This window comes from Gopherus flavomarginatus, chromosome 11 (assembly GCF_025201925.1).
Source record: "Gopherus flavomarginatus isolate rGopFla2 chromosome 11, rGopFla2.mat.asm, whole genome shotgun sequence".
In the NCBI taxonomy this organism is placed as follows: domain Eukaryota; kingdom Metazoa; phylum Chordata; order Testudines; family Testudinidae; genus Gopherus; species Gopherus flavomarginatus.
The window spans coordinates 46,856,281-46,877,279 of NC_066627.1; the positions used below are offsets into that span (position 1 = coordinate 46,856,281).

The 20,999-nt window shown below is 45.0% G+C and overlaps 1 protein-coding gene across 1 annotated transcript in view; it reads left to right on the plus strand.

Moving 5' to 3' along the window:
- Positions 1-354: 354 nt before the first annotated feature.
- LOC127031621 (DEP domain-containing mTOR-interacting protein-like) overlaps positions 355-20,999 on the plus strand; it is a 37,737-nt gene continuing 17,092 nt past the window's right edge. Inside the window, exons 1-2 of the mRNA XM_050918696.1 lie at positions 355-797; positions 14,979-15,157. Coding sequence (XP_050774653.1) covers positions 712-797; positions 14,979-15,157 — 265 coding nt within the window. The 5' untranslated portion in view covers positions 355-711. The remainder of the gene's footprint in view (positions 798-14,978; positions 15,158-20,999) is intronic.

A 20,999-nucleotide genomic window follows, 5' to 3' on the forward strand; every position in this document is an offset into this window, starting at 1 on the left:
GTTACCTTTGTGCAGGCCCCACCTCTGATTTTGCTCAGTTTGTTCCAGCTCCTTAATGAGCAGTTTCCCCCTGATTTCAGGAGAGAGACACACTCCACAACCTATTGAAAACCACACCTTTTTCCTCAACCTGAGAGTTGTTTATTAAAGCAGCTGCAGGCCAAGGGCAGCAACAGTGCTAGGGCTCTGAGCCTCCTGGAGCAGCCAGCTGGCTTTCCCCAAGTACGGCACAAGGGGTTCTTTCATCCCAAGGCAGTTTGCACGGGGAAAGGGAGGAAGCCAAAGTAAGGATCAGATTGCAGCAGGCTCCACCTTCAAATGACATGCTCCAGCAGAAAAACATTAGGTACCTGCACCTACCTGTTACATAACCAGGATTGAGCATAGTCAAGGGGGAGAAGGGAGGAAATCATCCTTGGAAACAGTCCCCTGAGTGCTCCTGAATTTCCTGCCTCCCACCTTCTCCCAGAGAGGCTGCAAACAGCCTATACCAGGTGCCCTAGCTCTGCTGAGGAGGAGTGGAGCTGGGCAGTGCTAATCAGTGGACTCTGGCAGTCACACATACTGTAAACAGAAAGGCAGGAAAGTAAATGGGACATCAGCTGTAGCTGTCAAAGAGCTCTGGAGCTGGGAGGCAGCTGTTTGCACACACATGCTTGCATGCCAAGCACCGCTAAGCTCTTTCGACCTCTGATGTGTGCCTGAGCCAGGATGGAGAGTATTAGCAACAGCCTGAAGAATAAAGCAACCGAGAGACATCACAGAGCAGAGGTGATGATTGCAGGAGAGCAGCTGAGGTAGGGGAGCTCAGCTGGGGGTGGGGGGAAGGAGGGAGCTTTTGCTGTCACTCAACTCTGACCTGATGTGCCTATGTAAGTGAGTGGTTGTAAATATTAATCAGGTGGCAAATGCAGTTTGCAGGGGGTTGGGAGGGAGAAGAGAGAAACAAGGATGGAAAGAAACTGCAAGAAGAGGCTAAAAGAGCCATTAGTGGGCTTGTGGCTACAAACTATCTAGCGTGTGTCCCCATCCCCCAGCTCTTGTGGGTTCAAAGTATTATGTCTGTGCAGAGCTTTTCTTCCTTCTGGGGTTTCCAAGTGACCAAAATCTGTCTCTTCTAAGGTATTTCCTGACTTGTCTTTTATAAAAATCAGTTTCTTTTTTGTAATCACCCCTGGATTTTTAACATGGGCTGTTACTGTCCTCTCCTTCCAAACTTCCTCAGTGAAGGGAAAAACTTCCCTCATTAAATAAAACAACCAGTTCCAGGGACTTGGGCACCTGAGAAGGAAAGGGAGTTCAGCTTCCTCTTCATTGTTTAGTCGTTGTTTGCTTTTCAAATGTTAGCCCTTGTTATGCTCAGTACACCTTGGAGAGAAGGACACCTTGTCAACCTTGGAGTCTGAGTTGTGACATTGAGCTGCTAACACAAGGTTTCTGGTCTTCTGTACATGTTTCTAGCTGATCATTTTAGTTGCTGCGTCTCTGATCTGGGCAGGATCAGTTTTAGTAAGTTTTGAGAATGGCACTTTTGAAAATTTTACCCAAAGTTCCATTTGCAAAAATGAGTTAAGTGGCAAAGTGCCCAAGTCTTTTCTGAAACCAGGCTGTAGGTGTCACCCTGCAAAGAGTAACTGGGCTGGTGAGAGCCAGGGTGAGACCTTCTGCTTGTGGGCTGGTTTCTGGGGTTCGGGATCTGAGCCACAGTTGCAGAGCACGAAGTCCCTCATGGTTACAAGGCAGGAGCTGGCAGAACCCCTTACTGGTTTGTGCGGTCTCCTAAACATCACCATAGGCTCCTCAGTCGCTTTACCCACTGTGTTGAACTGCCCCAATTCTGACACCACATTCAGTCACATGCAGGGATATTTATTGTTATATCTTCGTTAGTGTATCTCAGGGATTCTCAAACTGGGGGTTGGGACCCCTCAGGGTCATGAGGTTATTACATGGGGGGTTCATGAGCTGTCAGCCTCCACCCCAAACCCTGCTTTGCCTCCAGCATTTATAATGGTGTTAAACATATAAAAAAGTGTTTTTAATTTATTGGGGGGGGTCTCACTTAGAGGCTTGCTCTGTGAAAGGGGTCACCAGTACAAAAGTTTGAGAACCATTGATGTATCTGATAAAACTCTTTAGGAACGAGCCAATGCTTTCCTTCCCTGCCTGCAAATGAAGGGGATAATCACTTCACAGGCACCTGTATTGTTTTGTTTTTAAATGAAAAAATTCCTGCTCATCTCTCTCCCTCCAGGAGCACAGGCTGTTTATTAAGCTCCAAGATTTGTGTTTGGGAGGAGAATAGAGAGCTTGCTCTCCTTAAGCAACGTGAAACATCCAGAACTCATATCACTAGCTAATTTTAGGATCTGTTAGTTGGGTCAGGAGGGGAGGCACCCTACTCTAGTGGGTCCTTGGAGTGTCAGCCTTATCCTTGTTGTTTATTTGTATTATGCTAAGACCCTACAATGCCAAGCATGGCATCAGGTCCCATTGTGCCAGACACTAGACCCTATATAACAAACAAACAAAAAAGACAGTGTGTGCCCCAAAGAGCTTGTAATCAAAGTATATGAAGAAAGACAATGAGGGTCAACCACTTCTCCTGGTTATTGTACGTCTCACAGACCTCACCTTGCCTTGTCTCTAGATACCACCTTCTTAGCCCTGGGAGTTGCCAAGAACACTCTGTAGCTGGAAGAATTGCTGTTTGATGGCCCCTTCCCTCCCTAAGCCAAAGCTTGCTGCCTTTGAAATACTTTGAGCTCAAGCGGTGAGGGACCAAGTCTTGGGAACTGAACCCTGGTCTACTGTAGTGGGAAGCGAAACAGCAGCTGGACTTTTTGCTGAATTGCATAATTTAAATTGCTCACCACAGAAATTTGACCTTTAAGGAATGGCCTATCCCCTGGGCAGTGCAGGATTGTTCTCAACAAGATATTTTTCTAGCGCTTTGCCCAGCCTTGTTGTAAACATCCCAAGTAATGGGATGTTTTAAAGATGCACCATGTCCTGTGCCACTTGAGGGCCAAAAACATTGGGCTCAAATATTACGGGAAGGACTAAAACCATCATTCTGGGCATCAAACTTGCAATCGTATCTGTGCAGGTAGAAGGGGGCATCTGCATGGATCTACTTGCAAGATCAGTATCTAATTTACTCTGGGAATTCAGTTTGGTGGCATCTGGGTCCTCTACAGAGATGTTCAAGATATGGGGCCATGGATTTACTGCAGCTTGTGACTAATCTCCCATGAGCAGAGCTCCTACTCTGTTATGCAGAATGGTCCGTCAGATCTTTCTAGCTCTTAGCAGCAAGGAAGAGAACTTGGATCAAATGTGTGACAACCCGTACCACCAAGCCGCCCATCTTGTACCACTCTTTGCTCAGTCAGCTCTCTCACTGTTGCCAGCCCAAATGTGCTCAGGGAAGGAGCCTTTAGAATAGAAAGGATGCCAAGAAATCTAGAGCTTTGCTGGTGTGAGTGGGTCCCAAGGAGCTCTTTAGGGTATGCTCATTGCAGCATCAGTTTATCCTGAACAGGGTTTGTCTGGGTTGGCTTGGTGTGTGTGAGGTGAGCGTGACTGATGGCAGCTGTTTCTGAGAGGGGAATAATGCATGAGGGGAATTGGGCTGGAGAGCATGTGGGATGGAACATGTATAAAACAAAGCCACCAGGCGCTTGTGTAAGAGTGAAAGGGAAAGAGCTAGGTGGGGGAGCTGAGAGAGATTAGTTTATACTAGGTGATGTTTTCACCTGCTGTTTGGGATGCAGACGTTACATCAGGATGGAGAAGGTGAGCCCTGCTCCCAGCTGGGGAGCGATGAAGACCAGGCTTCTTTGCACCTTTGACCTGCTCTTTGCAACAGGCTTGAGTTTCTTGTTGCCTGGATAACAGCAAATGGATTTAATACAGTTCAGGAGCTGTGACCTGAACTTACTGAACCCCAGGGGTGGCCAACCTGTGGTTCTGGAGCCACATGTGGCTCTTCAGAAGTTAATATGGGGCTCCTTGTATAGGCACCAACACCAGGTCTGGAGCTACAGGCACCAATTTTCCAATGTCCTCGGGGGGTGCTCACTGCTCAACCCCTGGCTCTCCCACAGGCCTTGCCCCCACTCCATCCCTTCTCGCACCCTCCCCTGAACCTGCTGTGCCCTCACCCTCCCCCCCCCAAAGCCTCCTGCAGGCCATGCAACAACTGATTGGGAGGTGCGGGGAGGGAGGGGGAGGCGCTGACCAGTGGGTTTGCCGGTGGGTGGGAGGCACTGGGAGCAGGGGTGGGGGAGAGCTGATGGGGGGCCTGGTGAGGTATTACTGTGGTTCTTTGGCAATGTACATTGGTAAATTCTGGCTCCTTCTCCAGCTCAGGTTGGCCCCCCCCCCCCGCTCTACCCTATTGCGTCTATGGACAAATGGAACTGACTGCAGATAACAAGAGTCCAAAGCATGCTCAGTGCTCGTATCGGTGGAAGGGAAGGTGCTGCGGGTGTGGGACACAATCTGGCTAATACTCTTTCTGCTGCAGTCTTGTTTTTGGGATGCCCTTGAAGAATCCAGAAGCTACTTCTCTTTTTTTTTTTTTTCCTCCTTCCCTCTCATTGAGAGCCCTGGCTGGCTGCTTCCCTGCTTTGTGCAGCATGGCAGAAAAGAAGGGGACAGGACCAGGGAGCAGGGCTGATGCAACCCATTAGGCAACATAGGTAGTCGCCTAGAACACTAACATTTGGGGGGCGCCGACTACGGCAGCTGGATGTCCAGCCGCCACGGTCGTCGGTGGTATTTCGGGGGCGGGACCTTCCACCGCCTGTGTTGGGGGCATCATTTTGGGGGTGGGACCTTCTGCCGCCTAGGGCGTCAAAAAGGCTGCCGGCGCTCCTGGGGGGGAGAGTGAGAGAGACTGTGTCTGACTGGTGAGTGAAGAGTCCTCTATTTTGGGGTGAGGAGAGGGAGAGACTCCACTGTGGATCAGCTGACTTCCCCCTCTTTTTTTCTTACTCCTCCCACCCTGACCGCAGCTGGTCTGTAATAGTCCAGTTGAGACCAGAAGTGAGCAAAATCAAAGGGCCCAGTGCTGAGGTATGTGAATCTGGCTTAGCATTTTGTACCCAGGGGCCAACCATGAGTTCCAAACTTGGCTTGTGTGTCACACCCTTTATGACAAGCAACTTAGCCTTCCAACCTTCTGTTAAGCAGGTGGCTATGGATGGGGAAACTGAGGCAGAAATGCTGAGTGACTTGCCTGAAGCCACAGCAGAGGGAACTGGAGCAGAGCTCTGTTCTGCTCTCCCACCAAACTCCAGTTACTCCTCCATAAGTGGTGGAAGAGACTACTGTACTTTTAAGAATGAGCCAGGTTCTGACTGGCTGATGTTTTTTCTTCTGTGAACCTTGATAACTAAATAAGATTCATCAGTCCTATTCTATTTTTATATACACACCCCCTCTCCCTTGCCTCCATATGCCCCTGCCCTAGTTCTGGGTTTGGCTGTGCAAATCTTTGCTCTGCCTTCAGGATTGTTTGGCTTCTGACAAATTCACAATTGCTCTCAGTTTGAATTGGCTGTTGAGATGAGCCTGTTTGGTGTCAAAACAGCTTTCCCAGCCAGAAATAGCTGCTTGAGAGAGAGAGAAACAAACTCCCCAGGACTCCTGCTTTTTTCTAGTCCTCTGTGCTCCCCTGTGCTGTGGAACAAGGCGTAAAAAGTGGAGTGGCCCTCAGACCAGCAGAAGGAGGCAGTCAGAGCGGTGTGGTCCCCTTCTAATGTGTTCCTGGTACTTAGCTGGCAGTTCTTAGTGATCTCCTTCTTCTTGACTAAGTGGAGTCCTGTGTCTGTTTAGTAACTCGGCCACACGTTTTACAAGGCTGGGTTTATTTTACATCCCTTGTGTCTCTTCTCATTCTTCCTTTGTACATGTGCATGCAAATTCCATTGACTTATTGGGCATTATGTGTATATATCAGAGAGCAAAAATCAGCTTACAGGTGCTTTATAGAAGAGGCCAGTTAACCATGTCTATGCTGCCATTAATGTCAGCAAAACATATGTTGCTCAGGGTGTGAAAAAATACACCCCTGAGCGACCTAAGTTTCGGCAGCACAAGGGGCAGTGTGCACCGTGCTAAGTTGGTGGGAGAAGCTTCTCCTGCCAAGTAGCTACTGCCGCTGTTTTTATTTTCATGGTTTTATTCTGTTGATGGGAGAGCTCTCTCCCGTCAGTGTAGAGCAGCTACAAGAGTGATCTTACAGTGGTGCAGCTGCACTGGTACAGCTGTGCGCTGTAAGCTCGCTAGTGTAGACACGGCTTTAGTCATTACCAACTGTATGCAACAAATAGCTTATCTACGCAGGGAGTTATCCTGGAACCACTGTTGTGCTTTCAATTCACACCCTACCTTAGCCCAAATTAACTTTCCTGTGTAGACAAGCCCTTCTCTATTATACACTTGGGCTGGACTGAGCACTCGTGGACTAAAAAGCTGTTCATGGATTTTCTTCTTGGTAAACAAAGAGGGTACGAAGTGAAGATTCACTCCCACGAAGAACAAAGCCACAATGCAAATGGTTGCACAGATTGGCCAAGATTTTCAAAAGAGAATAAGGGTTTATTTGGGTGCTGAACTTGACACCTTAAATGAAGTGCTGGTCACTTCCAAAAATAAGGCCCATTTAAGGTGTTTATTTGGGCATGCCAACATGGAGGTACCAAAAATCACTAGTCCCTATTGAAAATTGCAGCCCTTTAAGGGGCATGGTGGATTCTCTATCACTTGAAAGCTTTAAATCAAGCTTGGATGTCTTTTTCTAGAAGATACACTGTACTTCAATCACAAATTCATTGGTGAGGTTTTTTTTCCAGGAATCACTAGGTGAAATTCTCTGGTCCGTGTTATGCAGGAGGTTGGACTAGATGATCACGATGGTTCCATCTGGCCATGAAAATCAGAGTATTGGGGTTTCCTTACTACACAGGCCTGATCTTGCCTGGATTTCTTCTTGAAACTCAGCCCTCACTTTCCTATGCCTAAATTAAAAGTAGGAAGGGATGTCACTTAAGCAGAGCTAACGTGGCTGATCCAATTATGTAACCCTCTCCCCTCCCCTCAAGAATGTACTCATGTTCACACAAACTGGGAGTACAGCACAATTTGTTTTTGTTGCTTTATGGCTCAAAGCTGTATCTCCAGAAACCAGTTTATATATGTGCTGCTGTGGCTGCCCTCCCCTTCTACTGAGCATGTCAGGGTATTTGACTAGAAGGACTGCAGTAGAAAGGAAATCACTTTGTGCAAGAATCTTGTCCCTTTTTTTCATGGCCACTCTTCTGCATTTAATTGCTATGGGAGTGTGAACTCGAGCTAACTACCACATGAGTGACCCCTTCTGGAGTTTTACTAAACATTTCAAATGCCAATTTTTTGCTCTAAAATAGAGATTTTGCTTCTATGCCAGAGTCTGACTTGGGGAGGTTCACTGAAAGTAATGATCAACAGGGGAGTTGCCCAGATTGATCCTCTTAGAAGATTTCTCTCTAGGTCAATATAAGACATCGTTGTAAGCTGAGAATGAGAACAGCAGAGCATTTATACCAGTCATCAGTGACTGGGAACTCTGCTTTGAAAGATTGACTGCGTCATGGAGCCTCACTCCAACAGTCAAGGACAGAACGTGGCCTATGGTCTGTAAAGCCTTTTTGGATGGAAGATGCTGTGTAAACGTAAGATATTCTAGCAGTTCAGTTTATATTAAGGCTATGTTTTTGTTGTAAGACAAAGGGTTTTTTTACTGAGAGAACTGACACAAGCTAGTTTTTTCAGTGTAAAACCCTAGTGGAGACAAGACAAGTAGTCTTTATCTCTGTGTAGCTAGTCAAGGTAAACACTGGGTGAGTGGTACAGGGTTAACCTTGACTAGCTACATCAAGGTAAGATTTACCAGAACCTTGTCTCCACATAAAGTTCATACATTTCGAGGTCAGAAGGGACATGTGGATATAAAATATGCCCTTTTTTCCTTTAATAATGAAGACAAAGCCTGCGATTCAGCTGCAAGACCAGGTGAATACCATTCCTCCTGCAAACAAGCAGGTGCTCAACTGAGAATAGTCTGGTATTATTAATCTCTCACGGGGACTGGAAGTGACTCAATGCAAGAACTGCAAAAACCTTTTGGTGTAGCATGTAAAATATAGGGTTAAAGAGTAAATTTGGAAGGAGAGAAGCTATCATGGTTGTAACATTTTTGGAGTTATTTAGGGAATCAGTACGGATTTCAGTTTCATTAGAGATGTACAGTAGGTTATTTTAAATGAGTTGAGAAGTATTAGTCCAATTCCCAGTGGACAGTCTCCCCAGAAACCACAGTGATAAAGGTACAGTTGTTTAGTAGTTATCAGCAGGTTCAGATGATGACCAATATCTTCAAAAGCAACTGGTGATATTTAGATGCCTCAATTTTTGAGGAGCCCATCTGGAAACACTGGTAGGGGCCCGACTTTCTGAAAATTAGGTCCTTTCAAGTTGGGCACCCAAATATTAAGGTTTTTCCAAATGACTAGTCAGTCTTGAAAACTTTGAGCTATATGGACATGAAGATGAAATACAACATTATACATGTTTCTTCTGGACATTCTTTGAATAGAGCTAGTTACAATTGATGGTTCAACAACTTTATTTTCCTATCAATGAATGGCCTTTCTTTAGACTGAAAACTTTTATGGAAAATGTCCTTGTTCAAACTTTTTCCAGATTTTCTATGAAAAAACTAAAAACCTTCAAATATATATTTTTTTAACTTGCAAGTTTCTATGCAAATCTTGAGCAAAAGAACTGAGGCATGTTCATTTCTTTTGAAAATATTCACAGATTATATTAGTGTTTTCTGAGCCACTCTAGCTGTGAGAGGCACTAGAAGAAGAATGTGGAGAGGCTGGAATGGCCATTGCCCGTACTGAATCTGTGGATGGAGGACTTCTCTCTAGGGCTCTGATCCTGCAATCAGATGTGTAGGCATGGACTCTTGTGCATGCATGGAGTCCCAGTTACCAACCCTATTGCATTACTGAGGTATTGTTCTGTCAATCCAAAACCTTTGAGCACTAAATTCATTAAAAGGGGTGAAAAATTAAGAGTACAGAAAGAAAACCAGCATCAGAGGAAAGCTGGATTCACGTATTGGAGCTTCTCTCATCAGGAGAGGATAATTGAAAACTGTCTGAGCCCCAAACCTATGACAGTGGAATATCTGTTCTGTGTTTAAAGAATTACCATAGTTTAGTGAGCTCTTGTATGTTAAACAAAACATACCCATGAATACCCATGAATAAACTTACAGAACACTTGACGTCCACCCCCGCTCTCCCTCTTTAAAGTGCTGTGGATTTGCTTTGAACAAGGTCACAGAGCATGAATAATGGTGTCCTTCTAGTGACCTTGACAAAGAAACATCACGATTGCCCAACCACCCATCCAAAACAAATGCACAGGCAGCAACAGCCAAAAAGGAAAGTGTTTCATAACTGTTGACTTTTGTGTTCTAGCAGCCAGTTTCTCCTTGTATTATTCTGGGGGCTTTTGTTTGTGTTTTTGGTGGAATACGAATGGTTTTTGGCATGTAGAAGAAAAAGTCTAAATGTCATATTACACACTCTTATTTAGCAATCTTTATCTGGAAGCAAGATAACTATAAGTCAGTCTCAGTTTCAGCTATTTTTGCTTTTCTCAAGATAATATATTTACTCTTCATGTATGTGTCAAATGATTTCTTCAAAGGGCCTGTTGGTATATACTCAGTGTTACCTCTTTCCATACAAAAAGAGCAAAATGTGTATAATCTCCTTTTTAGACTAAGGAAAACAACAAAAAGAACAAAAGTAATGTGTACATGAGAGCCTGTTGTGTGTCTTCTGTTACATGCTGCAGTAATTCTGAGAGCAGTATGGTGGACTTGATAGAAATTAATAGGTACGGCACACTGAAAAACATAGGTAATCACTGTTTCAGAGCTACATACAGCATAGATTGGGGTCGGCAACCTTTCAGCAGTGGTGTGCCGAGTCTTCATGTATACACTCTAACTTAAGGCTTTGCGTGCCGATAATACATTTTAACGTTTTTTAGAAGATATCTCTATAAGTCTGTAATATATAACCAAACTATTGTTATATGTAAAGTAAACAAGGTTTTCAAAATGTTTCAGAAGCTTTATTTAAAATTAAATTAAAATGCAGATCTTATTAGTTTAGTATGATCCTTGCCCTTGCTTTTCCTTGCTGAGTTTTCCAGTGTCTGGTGGCAGATACTTGGATACTTTAAGCTGCACACAGGCTTCTGAGTGATCAGTTGTTAACTGGCTGGAACCCCAGATTGGCAGCTGAGGTGAGTGGAGCTGGCGGCTGGTAGGGCTGAGCAGGGCCGGAAGCCTGGACCCTGTCTGGCAGAGGGCCTGTGCTGGAACTCTAACCAGAAGCAAGGTGAGTGGGACTGCGGCGGGGACCCCACCTGGAAAGAGGCCAGCAGCGGGAACCCTAGAGCGGCGGTGGGCCGAGTGGGTCAGCCCACTCAGCTCTGGGGTTTTGGCGGTGGGCTGAGCATCTCAGCCCGCCCCGCTCTGGGGTTTTGACCACCGGCTTCTGCCAGCTGGGGTCTCAGCCTGCTGCCAGCCTGGGGTTCCTTCCCCCAGGCTGGCAGTGGGCATTGAGTGGGACCGGTGGCAGGACCCTGGCTGGCAAGGGGCCAGCAGCAGGAATCCCAGAACAGCAGCGGGCTGAGCAGCTCAGCCCATCCCGCTCTGGGGTTTCCACCACCGGCTCCTGCCAGCTGGGGTCACAGCCTGTTGCCAGCCTGGGGTTCCTTCCCCCAGGGCAACAGGCGGCGCTGAGTGGGACTGCTGGCAGGACCCTGGCTGGCAAAGGGCCAGCAGCGGGAACCCCAGAGCGACGGCGGGCTGAGTGGCTCAGCCTGCCCCGCATGCCATCAAAAGTTGGCTCACGTGCCATAGGTTGCCAATCCCTGCAGTACAGCATAATTAGAGCCTTAGTAATTATACATGAGAGATGGGTCTGAGGCTCAGTGTTCAAACTCAATGCTGAATTCCCCCAAAGTTTGGGGGTGTTCACTTCTGGGCTTGTAGTTAGAGCTGGTCAAAATTTTTGAACCAAATTACTTAGTCAAAAACGCTTTAAAAATTGTGACACTGTTAACTCTTCAATTTGTTCTATCTAAATTTAATATCTCTTATATAAACTATTATTCAAATGTTTTATTTACCAGAAACCGGGGGGATTGTTTTAAACAATATATGTATAACTGTTATTGCAGAATTCTAAAAAGTGCAAAATGAATACTGCAAAACCAGAAAAAAAATTTCCAACTAATTTCAGTTTGGAGTCATTCTTGTGTGGCTTTGGGTTCTACAGGTTTTCATATCCAAGACAACATATAAGGGTTATACAGACGTCTTCAAAGTCATGCTAACAATAGAGTATTCTTGGTTTCACTCTTATCTGTAAGAAACATTCCTATAAAGTAGTAGTTCTCTTGTTGTGTACTAAGGAGATAACATTTTGGGGGATGTCTGTCTACCTCTTTATGGAGCGGGTGGGCTGATCAGGGGTACTTTAAAATTGGCATCCAATGCTGATAGCATTTTGACAGGATGCTTCCCCCTGACCCCTCCAAAACCCTACAATAAAAGACAATTCTCAGTGTTGCATGGCAGATTATTCACTTGAGAGAAAATTTGGGACTTAAAATGTTTGCTCTCTTCTTGCTTGGACAAAACTTCCAAGTGAAAACGAAATAAAAAGCTGAACAAGAACATACGGTTTTGGTCTTTGTCGGCTGGTCATCGGAAGGCAGGATATCTCAGTCCATACAATACAGGCCTGAACTCTACCTGAACTTCTTGATTGGGAAATCCCTTGGGTTACGGGACTGCTTTCCTTGCCTCTCTGTGGTGCGCTAGGGGGCCCTGTGCATGCTCACAGAATTAAAAAAAAAAAAAAAATGCAGGGTTTGTGAGCTGAAACTGTGCTTATGCCCTCATATAGTGGTACTAACTCTGGTGATGCTTCTAACGTAAGGCTGAGCAAACTAGTTTGGAAAAAGAACCATCTCAAAACTTTCCTTGGTTCTCAAGTGGAACACACATCCTCTCAGCATGGCAAGGCTCCCTTCTTGCACTGTCTCCTTTTCTCTGGTGCCTTTGCTGATCCAGCGGTGGGTCTTAGACAGCGGTGGGCCCCGGATGCTGCTGAAGTCCAGGTTTGCCTTACACAGAGACTCCAGTTTTCATGTTGAATTTGGTGGCATCGGGTCAGAGCTTTTGGGATTCAGACTGAGGCTTTGTTTTGCGGGGAGGATGCAGTCGGGTAAGTTATTGGTTGTGGAACTGGAAAGTATCTAACAGTCAGGGCTTGTCTACACTTACCGGGGGATCCACGAGTGGTGATTGATGCATCAGCGGTCGATTTAGCGGTTCTAGTGAAGACCCACCAAATTGACTGGCGATCGCTCTCCTGTCATCTCCTGTACTGCACAGGATCGAGAAGAGTAGGGGTAGTCAATGGGAGAGCATCTCCCATTGACATAGCGTAGTGTGGACCCCGCGGTAAGTAGATCTAAGCTACGTCGATTTGAGTTACGTTATTCATGTACCTCTTAACGTAGCTTAGATGGAATTTCCCCTGTAGTATAGACAAGGCCTCAAACCAGCATCCATTGCATTCACTGTGGATCGGGCCCTTTCATGAGGTGGAGAACACTGGAGAGGCCTACCGGAAAGTCCAAAGGCAGGGAGGAGTAGCTAATGGGGGAGCAACCCTGGAAAGCTCTCGAGCCTCAGAGTTTCACTAAGTTTCAATTTTCTGACCTTGTTGATCTTAACATCTGCTGTTGCTGAGTTACATGAGCAGCTGACAGACGTGGCACAGACACGGAACTAGAGTTTTTACCAGACCTTCCCTCTGATAACTGTGGGCCAAATTATTGAATGCAGCCACTTAAAGAGCATCACAACTTCTGCACGTTCACATTGTTACATTCACAAATCCCACTTGGGGGCCGGCATATGCTGCACTGGTTCTGGCAAGTCAGATGATTGTGTATGCACAGCAGCATTTACAGGTGCAATTTTTGCTGGCTAGACACAAGTCCCTTAATATGCAAAACGCCAAGAGGGCAGACAGGCCTCCATTCCCGTTCTTAATTGGCAGTCTTAACTGCAGTCATCAATTATGAAACCCTCCTTTGTCCAATGATTCACGATCTGCAGACTTTTGTGGTTCTATTGTTCCCTTAATCCTTTAACATAAATACTGTATGGATCTGGGAGGTTCCAGGGCATAGTATGTGGTGACATGGGAATTGTTGGTGTGCTTCTTACAATTTGTTAGACAAAGCATTGCCTTGTATAGAAAATGATCTATGGGACACCTAATAGAATTTATGTAAAGTTCTGTTGTGGGCAGGGGAAAAACTCACCTGAAGGCATTAAACAAAGAAATACTCCATGATTTATGTCCTTGCAGAATATATTGGCCCTGGGCAAGAGTGTCTTATAATGAAGGTTTTGAAACTATAAACATCTTGCTGTTAAACAAATATTATCAGACAGCTCCTGTTCAGGTAGGATTCATGCCCTGTGCATTTTCCAGCGTTAACATTTTGGGAACAGTAATGACTGAGGCAGAACGCTTGCCAAGTTTGATACCTTTTGGTTTTGTCCTTGCCCCTTGGTTTTGGCTTGAATACAAGATCTGTTTGATTGGTGACCCTGTTCAGCTGTGAAGGTCATTACAAGATTCAAAGCCTTAATCATATGAATAACCCTTACTCACGCACATATTTTCACTGAAGTAACAAACTCATTGTGACATTGAGATTTTGCAGGGATGGGGCCCCAGGAGTTGTATATGTGCCAGTTGTATCCCCTCATCTCCCCAACTATCTAAACCAGACTAGATTGGACACTGTCTATTCTAAAAGATATTAATTATTTTCTTTTAATTTTTTTAAAACAGACTCTTTGTTGATGGAAGTATCTCATACAGAATCTAACTTTCTAATATTGGTCTCCCATGCATATAATACGTTCATTCCAGACTGGACACACTGGTAAATGTGTGCTGTTTAAGTTTTTTCTGTAGGAATTCATAACTGCCTGAAGTGATTTGCCAAATACTTGTCAAATACATACAGCAAAACCAAGTGTTGCTTTTTGACATTCCCATCCCAACCCATTGTGACCTGCTACTGTTTGATGCTTAGTGCTGAATACTATAGCTGACCTCTAAGACTTGCTTTCCTGGTGATGTTGAGCAGAGCTCACTACAGACTGGGGCAAGGACGAGTGATAGTTTTCTTCTTGCTTTTCTTCACAAACCTCACTCAGCTGCCGTGTATTTTCTAAATAATGTTAAAATAACCCCCTGGATGCTGTTCAGGACTAAGACTAGTGTGGATGATGGTAAAATTTAACAATGTGTGATGGTGTTGGGGAATAACCAACCTCTAAATTTTGGAGCAGTTATGGTCGGTCATCAATGAAATCATTTCCCTGTGTTTTAAGACAGAAAAGAATAGCATCTGGTAATAGGGATATACTTACATTGCATACCTACGAGCATATTTGTTTACTGTGAAGTATTCGGGAAAGATCAGCTGATTTTAGGCAAAATAAGAACTAGTTGAAACCAAATCCAGAGTGAATGGATTTTTGCGGGTCACAACTTTCACTTTCCTTTTCTCTCTGTGTTCTGATCGGGACCAGAAGGGGAAGGTACCAGCAAACTCACCAGACAGAAACCTTATGAGAACTAACACAACCTTGCAATTCAAAGAGGTGCAGTTAAGCATCCTGACTCTTGCCTAAACTATCATAATCTTCAAGCCTATGGTGGCACATCCATCACTGGCATGTAATTTAAAATGTCTCTGAAATTACACATACACTTCATAGTGTTCTCTCATCCTAGGCTTCGACTTCATGATGGAAAGCTCATTAAGGACAGGCGCCACCACCTTCGAACGTACCCCAACTGCTTTGTTGCAAAGGAGCTTACAGACTGGCTGATTGACCACAAGGAAGCACCAGACCGAGAGACGGGTATCCGCCTAATGCAGAAGCTAATGGACCATTACATCATCCATCATGGTTTGTAAACTCTAGTTACCCTTTAACTTGCCCAAGAGAGAAAATTCACAGTGTCTGGACTAGTCATTTCCCTGTCTGTGCCCACTTATCAGACCAACTTACCTATTTAGGATCCACTTCTGCAACCCTTTCTCATGCAAGTACTTCCGCTGAAGCCAATGGGATGACCTCCCAGAGTTTGAGATGTGCAGAACTGGGCTCCTGTTTAATAGCACTACTTCTTAGGTTGCATGATGCTCCCAGTCTCTTGCACTGCAGCCACTCCAGAAGAGAGACTGTGGCTGTACAAGAATGAAATAACCCTCGGAGGTGTGTCTCATGGGAGAAGGTAAAACAATAATGCAACTGGTTTTAGCTCAGTCACCCTGTCCTGGATGCTACTCTGCTGTTCAGAAACTGCCTACATACTGTAGTCTAGATTGTTACGGAATTGAATCCCTGCAATATTGTAGTATTGTGTAAATACTCAAATGGCTGAAACTGCATGATAGAAGAAATTTAAAAAAGTAGTAAAATTCATTTTTACTGCACCAGCTTAGTGTCCCTTAACTTGCCAGCTCATATCTGGGGTGGGGACAGTGGTAGTGCAGCTTGCATGCCAGCAAGCGCTACACCGTGATCGGGTTGTGGCATCCCAAGGGCCAACGCAAACATGCAGGGAAGCCTCTCTTGGGAATGAAAAACGTACAGTGCCTTTTTCAAGACCTGTCTTTGGACCCAACTCAGAGTAAAGACTCACTTGGCACCCAGCTCCATGCGGCTCCTGACCAATGGCTCCTACTATTCTGGCTCTTAATTTTTTTTTTTTAACTTGCAACAGCTCTACTTTATTTTGATACAAACACTGGGCTGGGCCATGTTGTTAAATACCTGGGGAAGGCATGGTCTAGAGAACTGAGTACTGGAGCAAGAGAGAGGAATTCCTGAGGTTTGATCCTCGCTCTGATGTGGACTCACTCTATGCCTTTCTTGGTTAAGTCTCTGCCTCTTTATCTGAAAAATGGGCATAATAATAATACTTTAATTCTTGGGGGCAGAGATTTGAATTAAAGCCCCAGTTTCACATGTGTATAAGTGCTTGCAGGATTAGGGTCTAATTTCTTAGGCTCCAGTTCTGGGAGTTACAGAATCTTTTTTGTATATTCTCTCCTCATGACTGGTAGCTATTATGAGCCATGTTTAAACATGGCTGTTGCTATCTCTCTTCTAGCGCAGTTAACCTGGTTGACGTTAACAGATTATTTCCTTTTCTTTTTGAGAGAACTGGACTGGCCCTGCCATGCTGTCCGCCACTGGGGCTGGAGACTGGTTTTCAGATGGTTCTTAGACAAATCCTTGTCTTTCCTGGAGAAGGAAATAGTTCCAGAACTCTTCTGGCAACCGCTAGGTTGTAACTGTAATAATAACTAGCTTTTATGTAGTGCTTTACATCAGTCAGTCCTGACACGCTTTACAGAGGAGGTCAGAATCACTGTCCTTATTTTACAGATGGGGAAGCTGAGGCACAGAGGAACGAGATGTGCCCACGGTCACCCAGCATCAGAGTTGAGACTAGAACGCGGGTATCCTGAGTCCCAGGCCAGTGCACTGTTCACTCAGCCACACTACATCCTATGCTGCAGCTAGAGTGAGGCTGTTTGTTGCTTGTGTTGACTGAGGTGCAGGAGAGAGATTCGTTTAGGGTGAAACTCAACCCTGCATAGAGAATTAGTACAAGACAGATGAACTTCATAAGACCTGTTTGAGGGTTTGTGGTGAGACTTTCATGGTGCATAAGCAAGCCCTGGGCTGGCTCTTCACATGGGGATGGATTTCACCCTTGGTGCATGGGCATGAAAGATGTTTGTGGGCACTTGCTGGTAGTGCGAAGAGTGGCTGTCTCACATTTAACTTTCAGGTTACTAGAGATGAGCCTGGGCCAAAATCCCACAATCAGCTGAAACCCCACTTCCCTGAAACTTCGGGATGTTTGGAACCAGATCCCAATGTGCTCATGTTCCTGCTTTGGTGATCTGGTAGGAGACAATCCTCTGGATTAAAAACATCTTGTTCTTTAACACGCAATCGAAAACTCCCAGGATGTTATCAAGAAACTAAAAATCCTCTTCCCAGAGATAAAATCTCATGAGGGTTAATAACAAACTGCACCCTGCTTCCCAAAGCTAAAGCCTCAGCACCTCTGGCAAAGCGGCATCTGCATGTGCTCCCATTGCAGGGCTATCTACTAGCCCTGTCCCCAACGCCATCCTGCCAGTGCTAGATGAAAATCCCAGCTCCATTTAGACTAGAGAAGGAAATGCAATCAGCTTGGTTTGTGAGGGGAGGAGAGGGGATGGGGAGATGGGCAAGACAGCTCAGTTTATTTTTTAGCAGCTAATAGAAGTGAGCTTGCTCTCTCCCTCCCTGGAACAATGAAAGGCCAGAAGGGCCCATGCAGTCCTCTTGCATAATGCAGAATTTCGACCATTGATTCATGCATCAAGCCCAATAACTGGCGGTTGAACTGGAGCATGTCGTCCAGACCCTCCGTTGTGACTGGTAGAATCCAAGTGTGGAGAATCTACCACATCCGTTGGTCTTAAAGCCAAACCCTAGTTATACGCACCCTTGTGACTGAATGTGGAATATGCATCCACATTTTGCAGCTATTTGCTGGTTTTTATAATGGGCCAAGCCAAAACCCAATAGCTGAATCAGACCCAAGCTTTGGGTCATCTGAGGTCCTCATGCTTGATGCTAGAACCATCTTTACGGAGAGACTGAAACTACTCTCTCTGCGCTTGTTTAAATGAGTAGCCCTCTCTCTTTAATAGCACACAGAATGTCAGTTTTGCTGCCAGATCTCTTGCCTTCATTGAAGTCTTTCTGCATTGCTGCTTAACTTTGCAGGATGTAACATCTGTCCTTAGTGTCCAATGCACAGACCCAAGCCATATAACCGCAGAGCACTTGAGGGAATGGAAAATGCCTCTGTGATTGACCAGCCGAGTGAACTTGTTGAGTGATGTGCATGCTCTGCAATACACTTAACAAAGACGAAATCTGCAATGGAGAGCAAATGGTCGGGGGAGGAGCAAGGGCGACTTGTGCTGAATGAGCCTGAATGTTCAGCTTTTAGCCCACAGTTTGGCAGAATATACTTCAGGCCTGTTTCCCCTGCAGGAGCCACACAAAGCTGGCTTGTGTATGTCACACAGAGCCTGATGCTGGCTGAAACCAAAATAAACACAGACTCCTAGGGTGCCTTCTTCCGGCAGTCTGGGACAGCATGTACAAGCAAAGCCTTGGGCTGTGGTGAGGGGAGCTGCAGGGTCTGTGGGGCAGAGAGTACATGTGGCAATAGATTGCCTGATTCTTTCTCTGAGCATCCTGCCTCTCTAATCTGGTTGTCGGCCACAAGAAGGGAAAGGAGTCTAAAAAGATGATTTTCAAGAGCTGTGTCCAGTGTGTCCTCCAAAGAATTCAGTGTTTTCTTGTCTTGCGGGGAGGTGACGGCTCGTTTGGCCTGGACACTCTCCCGACCCCTCTTCCTCTAGTCTTCACTTCACACTCAGCCTTTTCTGAGGCTTGTAGAAGTTGTGGTGACTCACTCCAGCTTGTTTGCTAAGCTTTTTTGGTTCTTGTCAGAAGCAAAAGACCCCAAATTTCTCTCTCTCTGTATGAGGTTGCTTGTGACATATTTCTGGGTTGACTAGATATTATGAGAGACTTATTCACGGGTTGCTATTTGTTTCTTCCACACACACCACCCAGAGGTGAGCATCCACCCTCGGAACAAGGGATACCACTCTCTCTTTCAGGCATGCAGGATTTTAACCTCTGGTTTTGGAAGGAGGGTTGTAAAATGACCATGCAGATTTCCTCTTGGCTGAAAAATTACAAAAATGGGTCTGTAAATTGAGAGTTAGTCTGGAACATTTTTCCCCACAGAAAGTTTTAGGTGAAATGCCAAAAAAACAAAAATGTGCCCCATTTGTTTTCATCAACATTTTACATTTTCTGCTAAAATTTTTCAGTGAAGAAACAAAATCTTAAAGGAAACACATTTCTTTTTGTGGAAAAACCTATTGCCAAAACCTGCAATTTCCCTCCAAATGATCAAGAGAGAAATATGTTTGACTTAGTTGAGGGTGCAGTATACCGTGTGTAGGTAGAGTGGGTGTAGTTAATGTCTGTGGAAAAATGTACCTGTCCTATGTTCTTGTCCAGCTCTGCCCCAGAAGTAGCTGCATGTTAGTGATATTTTGACTATAGCTAACACATTTTGGGCCCTTCAGAATGGAAGACCCTCTCGGAATGTAGCTTCTTTACAGAAGTGACAATCAAAGGTGAATTTAAATGGCTGTTGCTTGTAACACCTGGGCACCTAGTGCAAAGTGGCCAACCCATTGTGCTAAATGCTGGACAGACCAATGACTGGGGCAGGCCCCATGTTAACTTAGTCTTTCAGACTTGTTAAGAAGAGTTTCTCACCCTATGACATCTGGAGTGACTGGTAAGGTCCAAATGGGGGAGGGTATAAAATGAAGTCTGAAAATCCAGATTTTAGGGGCCAGATTTTCAAGAAGAGCTTTCATCCATCGCTCTTGATATTAGAGGGGGAAGGGAGATGAGATAATATGTCATTGTTCTCCATGGGCGCTACTGCGCTCTGATGAAGAATCTGCCCACTTCATTTAGGTACCTAAACAGGAGCTGAGCTCTCTTGAAAACTTGCCCCTAGATCCTTAACAACACGAGCTGTGGTAACACCAGAGTTTGCATTTATGCTCTCCTTATCGGAGCTGAGGATGTGGAAGGCAGGTGCAGCTTTCATTGACTTCAACCCCTCTTTGGTAGTGGAGTTTAGAAACAACCCCCTTGACCACTGCAATGCAAACACTCTATCTGTTGTCATCGGCTGCCTGATGAGAGATTAATGCCTTGTACGTTAAGCTGCCATGAATAAAAATACCCTCTGTTACTGCGCTTTATCACAGCAGCATAAAGTAGCAGCAATTAGTTCAGGGTTAACCATTAACACTTAAATCTGATTATTTTCCATCTTTCCAGCTATTTTTTTTTTTCACCGCCAGGTTGACAGTTTCAAAGAAACTCATTATTTGATTAAAGCCTTTGGAATGCTGAGCAGGAGCAAAGCTTTTGGTCACCAAAGACGTCATCCTTCCACATTTCTGTTAATCACCTGGTTAATGCATGAGGCTGACTTTTTTTTTTTAATTTCCTGATTTGCAATCATTTCTTGTTCTTAGTCCTCTAGTAAGAGGGCGCTCTGGCTAGTTAAAACCCATCCCCCCCCTCCCCTCACTGAGTCCCAGCATCCTTGAGAGAGGCAAGAGTAATACCACGAAATGCACTTCCTGGGCTATTGTTTACTTGTGAGATATGATCTAACTAGGTACTATAACCAGACACAGGACCCAGGATTGGAAATTGGGTATTATTCCCCAAGCCTTCAAGCTGCAAAAGTGTGTCTTCTTTCCATGGGCTCCAGCCTGTAAGGTGCTGAGCATGTTAACTTCCATTAATCCCTCTCCTTCCCATGAAACTGTTAGTGGTTCCCATGGTGTTACGAACACCGCTTGTCAAAAAATGGGCAAAACATCCTTAATTTTCTAAAACAGCTGTGTGCTCTGATAGTCCTCCTTCTGCCTGACACATCTTGTGTTTGTGACATTGCAGTTTGTCACCATGAAGGCAATTCAGGGAGCATGTTTTTAAAGTTAACCATAACACTTGGCACTTGAGCCAGAAAGGCAGGCATAGTTCTACAAAACATTCCTAAGGAAATGAACATTTTGGTTTTTACTCCAAACTTTCTGTGAAATTTTTATATGAAACT